The sequence below is a fragment of the Vidua macroura genome, chromosome 3 (assembly GCF_024509145.1).
Source record: "Vidua macroura isolate BioBank_ID:100142 chromosome 3, ASM2450914v1, whole genome shotgun sequence".
Lineage (NCBI taxonomy): Eukaryota > Metazoa > Chordata > Aves > Passeriformes > Viduidae > Vidua > Vidua macroura.
The window spans coordinates 4,326,766-4,343,920 of NC_071573.1; the positions used below are offsets into that span (position 1 = coordinate 4,326,766).

The 17,155-nt window shown below is 39.2% G+C and overlaps 1 protein-coding gene across 15 annotated transcripts in view; it reads left to right on the plus strand.

The window, feature by feature from the left end:
* Positions 1 to 17,155, plus strand: part of EHBP1 (EH domain binding protein 1) — a 206,149-nt gene that overhangs the window by 96,828 nt on the left and 92,166 nt on the right. For all 15 annotated transcript variants that reach the window (XM_053973088.1, XM_053973094.1, XM_053973095.1 and 12 more), the window contains one exon: positions 3,932 to 4,115. In XM_053973088.1, coding sequence (XP_053829063.1) covers positions 3,932 to 4,115 — 184 coding nt within the window. The remainder of the gene's footprint in view (positions 1 to 3,931; positions 4,116 to 17,155) is intronic.

A 17,155-nucleotide genomic window follows, 5' to 3' on the forward strand; every position in this document is an offset into this window, starting at 1 on the left:
ATGTGTCTATTTTAAGATGTGTTGACTTGGCCTGAGCACTGTATTCAAGACAAAGCTGAACAACTGAGTCATATCATGAGAATAGAAAACTTTGCATGTTATTTTCAACCTCTCTCATAACATCTTGGTTTTTTGAGTTTTTAAAAATTCCCTTTCATTTTTGACTACCACTGGTCAAGGGCTGTCTCCAGGTGTCCTTTTGAACCTATAGGTGGAAGGCATGAAATGGAAGGCACCTGATTTATTGATTATCAGGAAATACAATGTATTTTTACCCCCATATCTTAAAGGTTTAATTGGAGTTCACTTAATGTACTGCTTGGCATTTTCCTCCTGTATTTTGTGTGGAATGCAGTGTTGTGTCCTGAGAGCATGGACACACCAGTTAGCATCAGGACCCTTGTCCCACTGTGCTCTGGCAGATCCCTAGTTCTGATTCTGGCCTCGGAGCTTACACAAAGTGCCCCAAGAGCTGAACTCTGCCTCCAGTTTTGTAACAGACTCTCCCTGTAATCCTGTGAAAGGTACCTGGCCTCGGTGCACCTCTGTGAAAGATTTACCTGGGGTCATTTGCTCCGTTGAAATGTATTTGACTAATGTTTGTGAAGAGAACTGATGCTTCATAACACACACAAAGCACATCAGGAGCATAAGCATCGTGAGGCATTGCCTGGCACAGAGGGACTTAGGTGAGCCAGTACATTTACTCTGCTACAAAACTGTGCTCTCAAAACAAACTTCCTCTGGCTAAATTCTCATACCTAGCTAAAGATAAGGAACACATTTTCCTTCTGTTAGTTTGGACATTTCACTGATAGTGGAAAATTCCGCTTTTGCCTTTTTGAATTTTATAGATTAGTGAAGGATGGCACACCTTGTGAAGTTAATTATTTGAAAATAGCACAGCTCACAGCTGCTTAGTGTATAACGCTTTCAACCTTAGTTCTTCTGATTGGCAATATTGCCTGACCTTTTAGCCCTGCCATGCTGACAGCTTTGGGTTTCCTCCTCAGTAAAATGTTTATTTTAAAATTTTTTTTTCAGCTAACTGGTAAGACTGATCAAAATAATTTTTAAGTTGGTCAGAATAAAAGTTGCTTTCCAATATCATTTGGCTCTGTGGCTTCTTATCTCGTTAATCATTGTATGGCTTATGCTGTGTAATTGGCAAGGCTATCGAGTTGCCATCTGCTGAAGTTGCCTGTTGCACAAGAAGCCACAAGCCACCACATTGGCAGTGAGTTTAATGCCAGGTATCTTGTCAGGTCTGAATTTTTTAAATTTTGTGGGGACAGCCTAGTGTCTCTTCAGACAGATAATTTCATGTGAAGCCATTAAATAACTTCACAGAACCAGTAAATATGGAGCTGACCTCAGAAAAAAAGTGCTTTAATATTTTCCAGCTAAGGCTCTTTTCAACCAGACTTTTCAAATGTTTAATTTCTTGTAGAGCCATGTGGAGCTGGACCAAACTCTGCTACATATATCAGACCCTCATGACTTCAAACTTTATAGTTTGTTCAGGAAAGAACCATTTTGGTCGGGTTTTTTTCTGTATTAACATTATTTTTCAAAAATCTTGCTCAATTTTTGTAAGACCAATTAAGGGTAGTGCAGAGAGGAAGGTAGAAGGTTAGCACATGTGCATGTCTGTTCTGTGCATGTAACCTGTGTCTGTTTCTGTGACCAAAATGTGAGGGTTTAGTGTGGCTTTCCTCTTCTCTAGAGGAAAAAGTCCTTTTAGGACTTCCTTCTGGTGGGTACAGAGGGCAATTCTTCAGGATGACACCTGCAGTGCAGGCAGTTCTGGAGCTTAAAAATTCAAAAGATGGTTCTTCCAGACCTGTTTACTCTCACTGATAAGGTGTTGGGCTTTTTCTCACACCAAAATAATTTTAACACTTTACAAATACACCTTTCTAATTCAGAGGTAAATTCCTGCCAAACATGCTGTGCCTGTTGGCTGTTCCAAAGGCTGGCTTGTGGAACTAAATAAAAACCTTGTGCTGTCCCATAGAATGCATTGTTCTTCAGCCTTTATCTCTTTTATCTTCATTTTCACCTCCCTTTGAACTCTCTGGTGTCTGAAGGCAGCTGAGCTGGGCTGTCAGCTAAATTAGAGCTACTGACAGCTGGATGCATTCTCCACTCCAGCCTGAATACCTCCTTTTCCTACTGCCTCCCATAGAAAACACCCTTCTCTTTCCATTTAACTTGTTCCTTTGGTTGCCTTTAGTTTTGATTGTGCTGGTGGCTTTGCACTTGATGAGCAGCAAAGTGGGAGCACCTGAAAGTTGCCTTCAGTCAACAAATGAGTTATTTTAGTGTTAGTCTTCCCTTTTGCTTCAGGAGTTGGATATCTTTTTCTGTAAGGAGCAGAAGCAGCAGATTCTTGGAAAGATCTGGAGGTTTTATGCCTGATTTTCACTTGTGTGCTTTGGTAAACGTTGCCTTTCAAAAGTAGATTTCTGTGGTGTGGGTTATTAATTGCTTGCTTTTTCTCAGTGAAAACAGGATGACTGTAAATTGCATTAAAATAAAGTCTAAAGTTTGTCTGTGAGACTGAAAGGTGTTTTTATACTACAAGTACAAAGGAAGGAGAGAAATTTGTTGTTGTGTGGAAGGCAACTGGATGAATAGTTGGTTTTTACTGCTGCTGTAGTTCTTAAAAAATAGTGTGTACTAGCTCCTGACTCTTTTCCTGAGAGGGAATTTGTGAGTGGATCTAGCTAGGTAGACTTTTATTTAATGCATTATTGTTTCCATCCAGAGTTGAATTCTAAGGGACTTCAAGGGGCTGAGGTTATTTGTTGTGGTTAGTTACACTGCATATAATAACTGCATGCAGATTGTTGGGAGTCACAGTTTGAGATATGTGATAAATATATCTTGCAGGAGAAAGAGGGACTAGAAAAGAATAAATTAATGTATCCATTTCATAACTAACTCCTGTTTTGGACTGCAAAATATGAAAAGCAATTAGTATTAATATTGAAGTAATTCAGTGCAAAAAAGATTCCTGTAAGTATCCTTAGCAGGATACAAAGCTGCTGGCTCTAATAAGTGTGTAGAAGAAGCCATTATTTGTTATATTATTGATTGATTGATATTTGATGTATCAAGTAAACAAAATTTGGCAGAATTTGGCTGTGGAGGTATTTACTTAGGGTGGTACAAATGCAGAGTTGGAACATGAACACCCAAATTAAGGATAATTCTTTGGACTGCATCTACTTGGTGGAAGATGTAACATTCTCAAATAAGGTTTAGTTATAAAAACCACTTTCAAAATAGACAGGTGATGCCTACTGGTGTCTGCAGAGAGATATATGCAAGTCAGAGGTGGTTTTCTTGCTCTGTTCTCTTACCTAAGGAGTGTTCTTAAAATGGTGTGGCATCTGTCAACTACAGTTTGAAATACACTTGAGGCTGAATGTGTACCCCCGGAGGCCAAACTTTCCAAAACTGGACAGCCAAGAGTGAGGCCTCTAATGCCCTGTGGAGCATGACTGTACCAGTTGCCTGATTCTTAATTGTTCTAATCAAGCTCTCTTTATCCTGTTCATTAGAGTGTTAAACACCCAGCAGCTCCACTCACATTTTTTCATATTGATCTTGTATAAAATCAGATCATTCTTTGATAGATAGCGAAGTATAATCGAAGAGTTAGCTTTATGCAGTTGATAAAACTTCTGCAATTTACAGGACTTTATAAAAATTATGGAAATTGTGACTGAATAATCCAGTTTTAGCTGTTGTAACTTACTTTTCAATTGTATGAAAATGTAGTATTTAAAAGTGTATAAAGGGTAAAACATTCTCATGTGGGATAATAAAAGCATTTTAGTCATTGACTTTCCTAAGCAGGTCTTATTTTTGGTTTTATTTCCAAGTAGATAGCAAAGAAATGTGTTTCCCTTCTTTTAATTAGATCAAATCCATTTTATGAACCAAAACCAAGCCCTGCTTTAATTAAAGTTGCTCTGCAAGAACCAGAAAAGAAGATGAAAAGAAAGGCTCCTGAACCCCCAAGCCTCTTGCCAAAGACAGAGATGAGCATGAGTGAGAACATGTCAGCAATTCCTGCATCGAGGGAGCTTTCTTCCTCTCCTAAGGTAAGCTTTTCATACCAAAATTTTGTCTTTGTTCACAACAGTACCTTTCTGTGCATTGTAAACATCCTGTTTATTTCTGCAGGCATCTTAAAAGCTTTGCCAGCGCTTAATAAGGTGTTGGCTTATCTCTGTTCACTTGGTTCATAGGGAGGGTGCAACAGTAGGAGCTTGTATTATTTCTTTAAGGATTTACTGCAACAGCAACTGCAGTTTCAAAGAAAAGTCTTCTAGTAACCAGTGTTACAGGGCAGCTGGATATGCCATAGAGAAGGAAGAAAATCACATTGGACAGTGCTCTGTCCTGATCTATTTTGATGCTTCTAAGCCTTGCCCCTGTTGAAGAGTCTGTCTCCACATTTCTGTCATAAATCTGGGTTTTAAAAGCTTAGTTCTGTATATTTGTTTTGGGATTTATGTATGTCCAAATCCAAAGCTATGTTGAAGTAATTAAAAAAAAAAAAAGAGTCTACTTTAAATCAGGTTAGCTGCTTATAGCAATGTCCAGACTAATGATATTTACATATGCACATCCATTTGTTTTTCAAGGGAAAAACAGAGTTCATTTCAGTGGAAGAGGTAATGTGAGGTATGGGTGTTTTACTACTTCAACAGCCACCTTCTGTCAGTGTGGGTTTCAACTCCAGTGTTTCAGCAGTTAGCACCACCTGTGCTTCTTCTTTAAACAAAATAAGCATTTAATAGTGCAAGTTAGTGGACCTTTCTTGGAAATTAATGTCATACATTGTTTTAAAGGTAGGAAGATGAGGGCAGAATGCCTTCCTTCCATTGTCATCTGGTTTGCCTTGAATCAGAGCTGCTGTACTTCAGTTTGAGAATTGAGGGAAGCTACTTGTCATACCTATCATTTCATTGTGTAATTAGCCAGATTGCTCACATGTCCTTGCCCACTCAGGCTCTGATCTTGTTGTCATTTTACCACTCACTCAGGCTAAAGAGTATGAGACGAGAAATCTAATCTGTCTGCTCACTGCAAAACAAAGCAGTGGAGTAAGACCACAAGTACACTTCACAAGTTATTCTTCATATGCAAAACCACAAGCAGGGACATATGAAATCAAAGCACAGCAGTTTTCTACTGCTCTGAAATGGGATTCAGTCTGTTAACTGCAGTTTCTGCATAAAAAGTGATACATTATTTCATTTCTGGTGGAGTCTAGCTCTTGGGTCAAAGCAAAATGGCCAAAGCAAAGCTTTCTGATACTACCAAGGCTGTGAAGAGACATCTGTGGAGATTTTTATCAGATTGCTTGGTGGAAATTGTGTCCCCCTTGCTCATTGTTTGAGAGGTACTTTTATACAGGTATGCATCCAAAGAAATGTGTCTCTGCTTCATACATGTGTTTGCTGTGCTGAAAGAACATGTTACTACTGAGTTTGGTCGTTGCAGTTTTTGTCTGCCCTTGATGAAGCTTTAGCGTGTCTGAAAGGTGGAATTGATTAAGAAAAGATTCAGGATTGAACTTGCTGAGAAGACTGTGCTGTTATGGACAGTCAGGTAGTTCCTGCTTTTCTGTGTGGTGTTACTTGGTGAATATTTTGGTGCCTGCCTGCTTGCAGCCCATCTTTCTGCCCCTGACCCTGACCCACATCTGAGATCAGCAGTGCTGAAACACTGATTTTCATTATGGCTGGGAGGGAAGGTGGAGCTCTGTGCTCACATGCTCTTTTATAGGAAAGCTTTAATTAATTTTTTTTAACAGGATTTTGGAGGATAGGAGACATTAGGGAAGGCTCCAGAGCAGATGCAGTGTCCTGGTTCATTATATTACAGTGGAAAGTTTTGCTGAGTGGGTGTGTTAAAATATTGTACGGTCACTTGCAATGCAGAAAGCTTTCTGTAAGCATAGTCTTTTTTCCGTGCTTGAATTGCTTTGCACTCAGATCAAAAGCACTTTACTTGGAATGCTTCTTGAAATTTGGAAAAGTACTGGCATTTAAAAGAAAAGAAACCGTTTTCTCACAGAACAGTACAAAACAGTGCCCAGGTGGGACTTGGAGTGTTGGCACAAATGACTTGTTTATTGCTCAATAAAAGAGACAATGTTTAGCAACTCCATAAAAACTTCCATCCAAAGGTATAGGCACTATACAAACATGAGCCTAGTACATGCCCTTATGTAAGGGAACAGTCCTGTAGAGGTAAATTTAGGTAAAGGGAGGTTAAATCATGTGTCTTAGGCAGTGTTTTGTCCAAGTTTGCTGTGCACAGAAAGTTTGGGGAGTTACACCAGAGGCTGATTGGTTTCATCAGGTTCAATTCCCTGTCTTGGTTGTTGTCACAGGAAATACCTGTGGAGCAGAAATGCTGATCTTTAAACTACACAAACACAGCATTAATATTATAACTTCAGAGCTTAAGGAAAAATATTCCAAAAGCTCCTCTGCAAATCTTTGATGGAATATTTGGTGCTCATTTTTCCTTCACATGCTAGTGGCATTCATCACATTGGCTGAATGCAAAAAATACAAATGCTGTCATTGCCATCTAAACAGCAGTCAGTTACCTGTAGTAGCAAACCCTTTCCAAGCCTCTTCAGTGTCTTCCCCTTGAGCAGGCCCTTTTGATGATCACTTGGAGATCCCCTGTCAGCTGTATTGGTGAGGAAAGGTCAGTCATCTATCTTAGATAAGGCAGGGTTTAACACTCCATAAAGGTCCAGCTCTTCAGCCCACAGAATTAGCTCAGTATTTGCCATATCTGAGATTGGAGGAAGTTTTGCTTTCAAATTTTACCTATTCACGCTTCCTAAAGGAATATCTTAATTCTCTCCTGTCTTGTGTATCTCCTCCAAACTATTCTGAGTCATCAGAGAAAGCTTACAATGCAGAGTCTGAGATCTGGAGTTACCCCACAGTTAATCATCTCAAATGACTTGAAAACTCTGGTATGCTGACTCTATTTAGGTGAGTCTGACAAAGTGCAAAGCTGTAATTAAGCTCTTCAGTCATCAAACTGCTACAGTGCTGTCAAGCCCAGCAGTGCTGAAACCTTGTTGGGCTTGTTACTGTTATACATCTGTTACTGCTCTTTACACGGTTTGGATAACCAGGTTCTGCCTTTCACAGAGGCGATAGAAACTTTAAATTTCCCCCTCTTGTTGACTTTATGGAAAATAAATGTGATCTCAGGCTCAAAATGTGGTATCAGACCAGTACATAGCATGCATATCAGTGCTCATCATTGCTTTAGCTGATTACAAAATGTACATATGAACTTCAGCAGGGTGAAGTCTCAGCCAGATCTCTTCTCTTTTCTTATGGTAGAGAAGTTAAAGCAATCTGTCTCTGTACAATCAAGGATTTTATTTTCTTTGTGAGAATGAGGGGGCAGGAATGCTACTGAATTTATGTAGGAGGTAAAAAATTATTTTCTAGGGAGGAAACAGGTAAGCATCTTCAACCACAGAGTTATTTTTAAATGTTAGAAGAAAATACTTCTTGCACTGGATTGACATTTACTCGTTGACTCCTTTGAAGGATAGCATATGCCCTTCACTTTCAGGAAACAATTCTGAGAGAGGCTTTTCTTGGGATTTGATGTATTCAGTTTCTTGCCAGACTTTAGCCAAAGCTCATATTGCTGCTTCATGAATCCTTCAGGTTTCTGCCATTGCCACTAAACTACTGAAAGTAAACAGGTGTGTTATATTTGGTGAATCCAGCTTGGTGTCACATCCTTTCTCCCATGTTCAGGGTCTGGAAGCCTCTGTTGGTTAAACACATGCCTTACAGAGTCGCTGCTGCAGGCTGACGAGCTGCCAGCCTGGGATTTGGGAGCTCTCAGAGCTCCATCTCACAGCTGCCTGCCCAGAATCTCTCAGTAAATGAAACTCTTGCACTCCATCCTGGGGATAGATGTTTCTCTGGCAATACATGATTATATGAACAGACATAAAATTGATATCAGACCACAAGATGCTTTTTGAAATTTACCTTGAATGGATTTTTAGTTATGCCTTGCAACTGATGAAAGTGTATGGCACCAGGAGAGGATGATAAATCAGCTTAAGATATCATTACTGTATTACATTCTTGCCTTTGTGAAGGTCATGGTGTTGCTGATAGTCATGAAAACACAGGAACTGGTTCTGGTGCTTTTAGACAAGAACTTGTGATGGCCTTTAAGTCAGTGGAAGAGGAGAATACACATTCATATAGTAGTCCAAAGCCAATAGTAACAGCTCTCTTTGTCACCATCATTGTTAAAGCTCTATATGTCTCTCATTTTAAAACTAAAATTAATTGTTTTGCATGCCATGTAATAATCTGCTCTCTCATGCCAGACAAGCTAGCTGATTTAAGCTCTAATGAAACATTTACAGGAAACACAGGATCATTTTCTGCATGGCATGTAGTAATCCATCTCCATCCAGTATTCTTGGTAATCTGCTCTATATCTTCAATGCTTTAGAATGTTCAGGCTGTCCACAAAGATTTCTGCCTGATAGACAGTTTGTCCTTCAAGCAGCAAAGGAGGTACAAATTACTTCCTTGTGAAAGAAGAGAAATCCTCAGATACTTCTCAAGGGAACAAGGAGGAACCTGTATTTTTTTTTTCTCCTTCTCATTCATTCTAAGCAGAATAAATGCTTAGAGGACAAAATAGCTAGGTTTAGTAGAATGGGGAGAAGTGACAGCTTCCCCCACAGCTCCCAAGATATCAGAGATCCTAAAGTTTCCAGTTGCTTCAGTTGTTTGTTTTCTCCACTTTTGGTTACCTCAAGATTATCAACCTTATGTGACCAAACAGTAGGAAGACTTCATCCTAAAACACAGGTGCACTAATGCAGCTGCGTGGAGGAATGATTGTAAATTCCACATGGGAGATGAAGATCACTCAAAAGTATCTCCAGTTGTCCCTTCACATAAGGACTTCCCAGCTCTCTGGAACATCTTCTTCAATAATTTTGCTCCTTTTCAGTTTCACATTTGCTGCAAAGGAATTGTACAGCTTCTTCTCATGAGATCTTTGTCACTCCCTATGCAGGCAGATGGTTCAAGCCCAAGGAGGACCTGGAAGGTACTGGATAGAATTGGAAGATGTCTATTGTTATGAACTTAAGCAAAAAAAAAAAAAAAAAAAAAAAAGAAGCCACTCTGAAAAAAATCTACCTTTGCATGCAGCCCAAAGACATTTTTTCTTTTAATAGGAAGAAAAAACAAGCTGCACACATAATATGAACGGAGAGATAGTGAGATAATCATATGGAAGCACAGACGAGTCATTCAACTTGCTGCTTTTCAAGTGTTAAAAAGAGGCTCCATTTTAAAATCCAATACTTAAACAATTCCTTATTATTTTTTCATTAGTTTTAAATGGTGTTTATGAACTTGACTATGTTGCCCTCATATTATTCCCATGACTGGTGCCAACAGGAACCCATTGTTGGATGTCAAGACTATAGAGGAAACCAAGTCCTTCCATGTTCTATGTGTGGCTTTCTGCCCTTCTGACTGAGGTATCTTGTGCCCATGCTGCCAAAAAATTTAGGTGCTTCACATTCTCTCTAAGAGAGATGCTTCCTTCAGAATTTGAGGGTTAAAACCCTCAACAATTTGTCTAAATGTTCCTGTAGCAGGAGTTTTGCCTAGGAGGACAAAACTATTGTTCTGGAGGCAGAGCTGAGCTGCTTCCATCTTCAGTCCCTTACTTCTCTCTTTTTCCCAGAAGCTGGAGTATTACCTGGGTGGAAAGACATCCTCACATGGTGGCTCATGCCATGCTTTATGTTCTGCTCCGCAGGGAGCCAGTCCAGGCTGTGAGCTGAGCCAAGGGCCAGCAAAAGGCACTGCTTCCTGTGACAATTGAGTGCTGTCCAGGAGCAGTGAATGTGATCCTTCCCTCTCGCATGAATTCCTTATGTGTGCTGCTAAGTTGATCTCTTGAACCAGATTTTGGTCTGTGGCGGTTTGTTTGTTGGGGTTTTTTTCCTCAAGTTCACAGCTGCATCCAACCTGGATAAATTAGCAGAGCTGTTGGCTTGACTGTAGTGACATGCAGCTGACAGTGTGCTGTTTTCTGTCACATGAACTATCCTAAAACAAACAGTTCTCTGTAAGGTCAGGTCTTAGGTGACTCACACTGAAGACTCAAAAGCATTAATTTACAGTAATCTGGAGGTGGATTTTTTGTGGATGTCTGTTTTTATTAAAAATAATATATATATATATATATATATATATATATATATATATATTACAAAGGGTATTAATAAAAATGTATTTGTAACCATAATCTTCAAACACTTGATTTGGCAACTTCAAGTGCTGATACTTAAGTGTTTGACTGTTTCTTCTTTTGGTCCTTATTAGGAGTGGGGATGCTGAGAACAGGTCTCCAGTGCTGTCCTGGAAAAATATTTTTCGTTGCAAATTAATATGCATATTGTTCAGATTGATAAATGCTTGACTGCTTCTGTCATTTTCATAATTGCTGTTTAAGGTATTTGTGCATTATTGGTACAATGTAGCTCCTGCTGAAATGGATGGGAACTTTGTCAGTGCCTGCAGCAGTTCTGGGTTGCACCAGTTACCACTTCTGCAAAATGTCTGTGCAAGTAAGGTTTGGTAACTGCCCCAGCATTGTGACATTCCAGGCCTCACTTTCTATATTTTAAATTTAAACTTACATTTACAAATTACAGATCTCAGATTTGTTGTCATAAAATACTTCTTCAGTAGTTGTGGAAAAGGTGCATGGAGATTCCTGGAGTGCTGTGGTTCCTAAATATCAGCGCTTCCATGGCAGTGTTTGGTTTCTCTCCCAGAGAACAAGGGAATTAGGCACAGCCACTGGCTGGACAGCCAGAGCAGTCCTGGCCTGCCCAAACATCCGAATGACAGCTGCACTGGGCCAGCTCTAGGGAGATCTAGGCCAGCTTCTGAGAGATGTCATCTGAAAATCCCTGTCCTCAGTGAGGGCCTTTCATTTCATTCTATTTCCCGTGAGTTACTTGCCTTCACTTCTCTGACAGAAGGAAGCTGTGGGGAGGCAGGCAGATGGCACAAGGCCATGGGCTCCTGATGTAGGTGCTGGAGGAGCACCTTCCTGTGGTTTGTCACCTGGAGAGCTTTGATTCTCATGCTGGGCTTCACAGACTCATGTTCAGTTCAAGCTTTGCTCTTTAAAAGTTAGAAGAAAGAGGGAACACTTCTCCTCTCCTAAGACCTTTTTCAACCATCATCAAAACAAAACTCCTCAAAATCTTTGCAACAAAAACCTGAAAAAAAGAAATCCATCATTTTTCTGTATAGTTTTGATAACCTATTATCAGGTTCCTTTACAAGAGCCACACAAGCAGAGTACAGGACAGATTTTCAAATGAAAACTTGATTATTTCCAATGTTCCCTTGCACCTAACAAGGACCTCAACACAATTTATAGAAGTTAATTGTAGAATTAATTTATAGAATATAGATATAATATATATATATAATATAGAAGTTAATTGTAGAATTAACTTTGAGCTGTTAGCTCGAGCTGGGGCTGGTTTAGGTAAAGTCCTGGGTGCTCTCTCCACCATCCATGGCCCCTGGTGCAGCACTCAGTGAAAGGAGCACATTAACAATGTGCCTGGTTCTCTGCTTGCCTGAGGGATGGGTTTGGTTCATTGTGGTTGGCAAGCACCTCAAACTGGAAATTAGTGTGCATGAATAAATATTCCTTTGCTTCTGTCATGATGAGTTATGGACATATTACAAAAATAATTATCTTCCCTTCATAAATCAGTCTGATAGTTAACTTTGGTTTGCTTACTAATTCACTGTTCCTGCTAAATCTTCTTTGGTTTGGGTCAGATACTTAAGCATAGGAATAAATCACAGCTCTAAGCTAGAATGCTTTTTGTTGCTGGGAAAGAAAAATATGTCTAAAATCATAATAGATGGCATTTGTAAGCAAATCTACAGTGCAGTGATGGCCCTAAAATGAGGTATTTGTATTAGCTGTTCTACCCTGCTTTGTAGGAGTATTTTTAAATAGAATTTTGCCTAATTTATTTTAACCTGTGATCACCGTTAGTTTTAGGTGGGCAGGTTAGTGAAATAGATTTGTCAAGCTAGATAGACTCAGAGGTAAAATCCAGGGGAAAAAGGGAATCCATGGGTGCCAAAAGCCAAGCCTTAGGGCATGTGAAACGCTCAGGTTTTCTATGTGTATGTTACACTCATACCCACCAGCAAATGCAAGTGAAGCACAAACCTTTTTAAAAGGAGAGCAAATCAAGCCAGTTAGAAGGAAAATGTTGTATTCCTGAATTGCAAGGAGAAATATGTTGCCAGTTCAGACTGCAACAGAGCTCTGGTGACAGGGGGCTGCACAATAAAGCGAGTCCTTGTGCGATAGTGCCGGCACACTAGCTGCATGTTCTACAAGAGCATTTTTTAGCCATGTTCAACAGTGTGCCTGCTATCGCTCCTCCATTTGTTGAATTCAGGATGACCTTTGCATGAATAAAGTCAAATAGGATTAAGGCAGGAATTTTCAACAATGGGAAAGAGCAACAGATGTAGCCGACTTTGAACGTGGGAGGATTGTTGATGCACAGTTGCCTAAAGGGAGTGTCTGTGGTGACAAAAAAAGGGGGGGAAAAAAACCCAACAATTTCCTAAAATATTAACTGCATAAAAGAAAAGAAAATAAATAGAAAACAATCCAAAGGAACTGAGTGATTCTGGTTTTTATTGGCATCAAGCTGAAGGCAGGTTTTTTTTTTATTCACTGCCTCCTTTTAAATCTATTTCTCTCTATTCTTTCAGCAGCAGAACTCTGTTCTCTGCAACTGTCACTATATGAGCTGTCTGAGGGGTTTGTGGCATGCACCACATTCTTAGATTCACATTTTTTCTGAGTTGTTTTAAGGAAAAGAAAAATTGAGTATAGAGGAAAAAAGAGATGTTGTTTTGCTGGTGAATCTGCCATTTGAATACAAAATCCAGATCCTGCTAATATTTTATGGTTTGATTTGTCCTGTGCAGAAGCATATAGATGGATCTCAAGTGACTACAGTGCAGGCACTCTGTACAGAGACTGTAATAAAAGGGAATAAAGGGGGGAAAAAGGTTAAAAATATATTTAAAGCAAGAACTCTTTCTGATACAACTTAAGTGGTTTTCTGTGTAGGTTTTAGATATACCAAATTTGTTTTTATCTCAATGAAAAGAGGACGTGCAAATGTAATTTACTTAGTTTCATTATTGACAAGAGCTATTTTGCAGTTTAGCAGATAATTGTGTTAACTCCTGAATGATAGTTTATAGTTTGTAGTAATAAGTAATGCACAGAATTTAGATATCGTTCATATGGCTAATTCAGACATATCAGCTCTGAAAGGCATGTGTAGGAAAAGCTTTTAAAGTGTGAATGAAACCATGTGCTCTAGCTCAACGAAAGGGATTTAAGGACTTAGCTAGAAACTAAAGCCATTAAGGAAATCACCTTGTAAATGTTACGAAAAATATTGGTGAGCTTAATATATTAGCTCGACTTGAATATTTAAAAGCTTGATTAAACACTCACTGATTAAATGCTTACACCACTTTAAAGAGGACTCTGGTGTTGAGAGGGCAGTCTCTCACAGGGGAAAAATCATTTGGATTCAGAGGATGTAGCATGGTGAAACATCTTCTAATACATCTTATCCTGCCTTTCCCCATATTCCTTTAGAGCAGAGCTTGCTGGGGTGAGCTGTGGGCTCCCACTCGCAGATGCTGTGCCACAGGATGCTCAGTAGTTATAACATGTCTATCCAAAATAAGGAGTCATTCCCAAAATAAGGAGTATTTCAACAGACACAAACAAACAAACACCCCCCTCCCCCCAGACACAAATAAAACTAAACAAAAAAAATTACCCCAAACTCCCCACCCCCGCTGTTGTTACCTGGGATAGAATATCCTCGAAGAACGCAGCTCTCCAGGTACTGGAGGCTTCATGGCTAATTTTTTTTTTTACCTTGGTTAAGGTCCTTGTGATGTTTAATTTTGAGACTAGGAGCAACTTCATATGCATGCCTGGCAGCTTTAGCACCAAGAGCACATCAGTGTTGCTCATGTGGCATGGATTAATGCCCACTGTGGCTGTAGAAAGTCGCCTTTATTTCCCTGTGGGCTCAGTGTGGGGACCACCATTAAGCTCACAGATGTGTACACAGGTGCTCAAATTGTGCCTGCACAACTGGGGGAGAGGCTGTCACAGGCAGGCAGCAGAGCCAGAGAAATACATTTTGAAAGAACCTCTGGATGCTGACTCTTACATGCCTGGATTTTTGTAAGCGTTCTTGAGACTCAATGCAGAGTCCACTGAAGGCAGGGAGAAATTGAGGTCCTTTAGTTGCCCCTCAGTTACGTTGCAGAGCAGTGAAATCTTTCCACCCAAGGTTTCACAAATGTGAACTGGGGCAGGTTAGAGTTGTTTCTAACCCCTTTGTTGCCCTTTGTGTGTTGGAAGAGTACAATCTCCTTTTCTTTGGTAGGCCAGCTAAAATCTTCATTCTCCCTCACTTCTTCAACACCTTTGAGACAAGGAACTGTAATCTCAACCCAGCCAAACAACCTTTAAAATACCCTAAAATGTTATACCACCATAAATAATCATAAATAAAAGGAGTGTTCTATTTTTGTATCCTTTTTTTTCCAATTAGCTGCCTTGTATTTTATGCTTCTGGAGCATAATGAAAGTAATTTTTACTTAAAAAACACATAGCTAGAATGTGTTTCTGTAACTTCAAGTGAGCTTGGGGAGTTTTTTATATATGGAGAGAGTGTATATTTTCTTTCTGTATGTGTATATAGATACATACAAAGGTATATATGTTATATGTATACTTTATAACAATATATAAATATTATATATATATATACCTTTATATATAACAAATATATGCAATAACAAATATATACAATCAAGCTTTCTAGAAAGTGAATTCAGACACCAATTTGATACTTTGATGGCTTAACAGATCATAATTCAAGTGGTTTTTTCTAGAATCTGCTTCATAATTCAACCATATTCTGTAACAACATGAGCCCTTTTCTTAACATTGCCAAAGTGCTCTTAGGAACTCTGTGCAAAGCTTTGTTTGTGTCACTGTAAAGCAGTGCTGCAGAATTGATGCTTTTCTGAAGTGCTCTCCTGGCTCTCTGTGCTATTGGTAAGTCATCTGTCATGGTTGGCATTGACAGCAGTGACTCAGTCACATGATGGGATTCAACCTTTTATTGAGACATGGCTGTGTAGATCAGAACCCAATCAGTAGGCTTACCTATAAAAAACCATGGCAGACCACATGTTGCAATGCTCAATGTGGTTATAACTGTAACCACAACTTTTCCACTCTACCTAAAATGCTGGTGGAATATTACCACTAAAAATGAAAAAAAAAGTATGAAGAAAAATTGCTTTTGAGGGGTTTTCAGGGAATGAGTTTTCTTTGCAAAAGCATTTAGCTATTTTTACACTTCTTTATAGCAACAAGATTAGACTTTTATTAAACAAATGTTTGGGGTTTTGCCTGCTAGAATTAGGTTTTCTTTTAGGACAGTATCTTTTTTTGTGTTTACATACTTACCATTGTTTTCAAATGTAGGACCAGAGTATGGCATAGGTTTGAGTAATAGGTAATAGTAGAAGATAATTCCAATGAGAGCCTCCACATTTTTGAAATGTTCTTCCATTTCTGCTCTCCTTGAATAGGTAAGTGGCTGATTTAAAATCACAACCTGTCTTTTTTTGCAAGCATTTAAAGAATCATAGAAACCACACATGACATGGGACATTACAGGGTTTACTTCAGAGCACTTTCATCTCTTTTAGAAAAGTGTTTCCTTCCTTTCTTGGAGAAAGCCAGTACTGTGACCCATACAAATGAAATGTATTGCTCTGGATTTTGGGTCTTGTGTGGGTTTCTGTGGTTTGGGGTTTTTTTTGAGCACTGATGAAGTGTAATTGGTCCTTCATCACCTCAGTCTCACTTTCTCTGACAGTTGTTCTGCCAGCTTTTCATGCCCAATGCAGAAGAAAAAGAATAAAGAAAGCAATATCGTGCAATAGGCCTATTTTCTGACCAGATTTTAGCAATTTCACATTCTTAAACTCCATAACATTGTCCTTGCTTCTGTCTCTGAATGACTGATGGACTCTGTGTGGATCCTCAGGTGATCTAAATGGCACTGGAAAATGCATATCTGCTTGGAACTATTTGAAAAATAGATTCATATTAAAAAAAAAAGTTTAAAATGGGTTATTTTTTATTTTCATATTTATTGAGCAAAAAGAGAGTAAGAGAGATCAAATCCTACTATATTCTCAATTTGTTTTGTCCTTCTTAGCTTAGAGGGTTCTTTTAAAAACTGGTGATGAGTTTGGCTGTGAGTTGTAGGCTTAGATTCCATAAGAATTGACCTCTTTTTGTAGTCCAGTTAGTTACAAATATGTTTCTTCTGTCTGACTTAGGACATAAAATACCTCTGTAGTGTTCCATAATGTAGGGACAGAGATAGCATTCCTTAATCTGCTTGCAGCTTCTTGGTTCGACTTCTGCTCTGAAGAATCTTCTAAACAGCCAGGCTCTAGCAGCTGCAAAGGAGGTTTTGGGAGACCAGTGAGACCCACCTTGCCTACCTGAACTCCTCTTTTGAGAGTCCAGTGCCCTCCTCTTCCTGCTTCCTCCCACCCACTCCCAGACTTGCAGAAGGGACTGTTAAGTACCTAACACTGCCAAGGTTTTATGAACAGGAGAAAATAAAAATCGTTGCTAAATGAGTTTTTAGGATTTAGATGTGGTAAAGAAAAAAAGCTTATGTGAATGTAACTCATTGAGAAGATAAACTATGACTAAAGCAGTGTGCACACTATATATTTATCAACTTGCCATTCTCCCACTAGAACTTCAGCACTTCTGTTTGAGTACTCTGTAAGTTTTATTGTAACTGGAGGAGAAACTGCTCTTTGAACTCCCCTCCTCTACAGCTTTAAAGGTAAGGTAGGTGTTAATCAAATGATTTTGCTGTGCTTGCTTCCC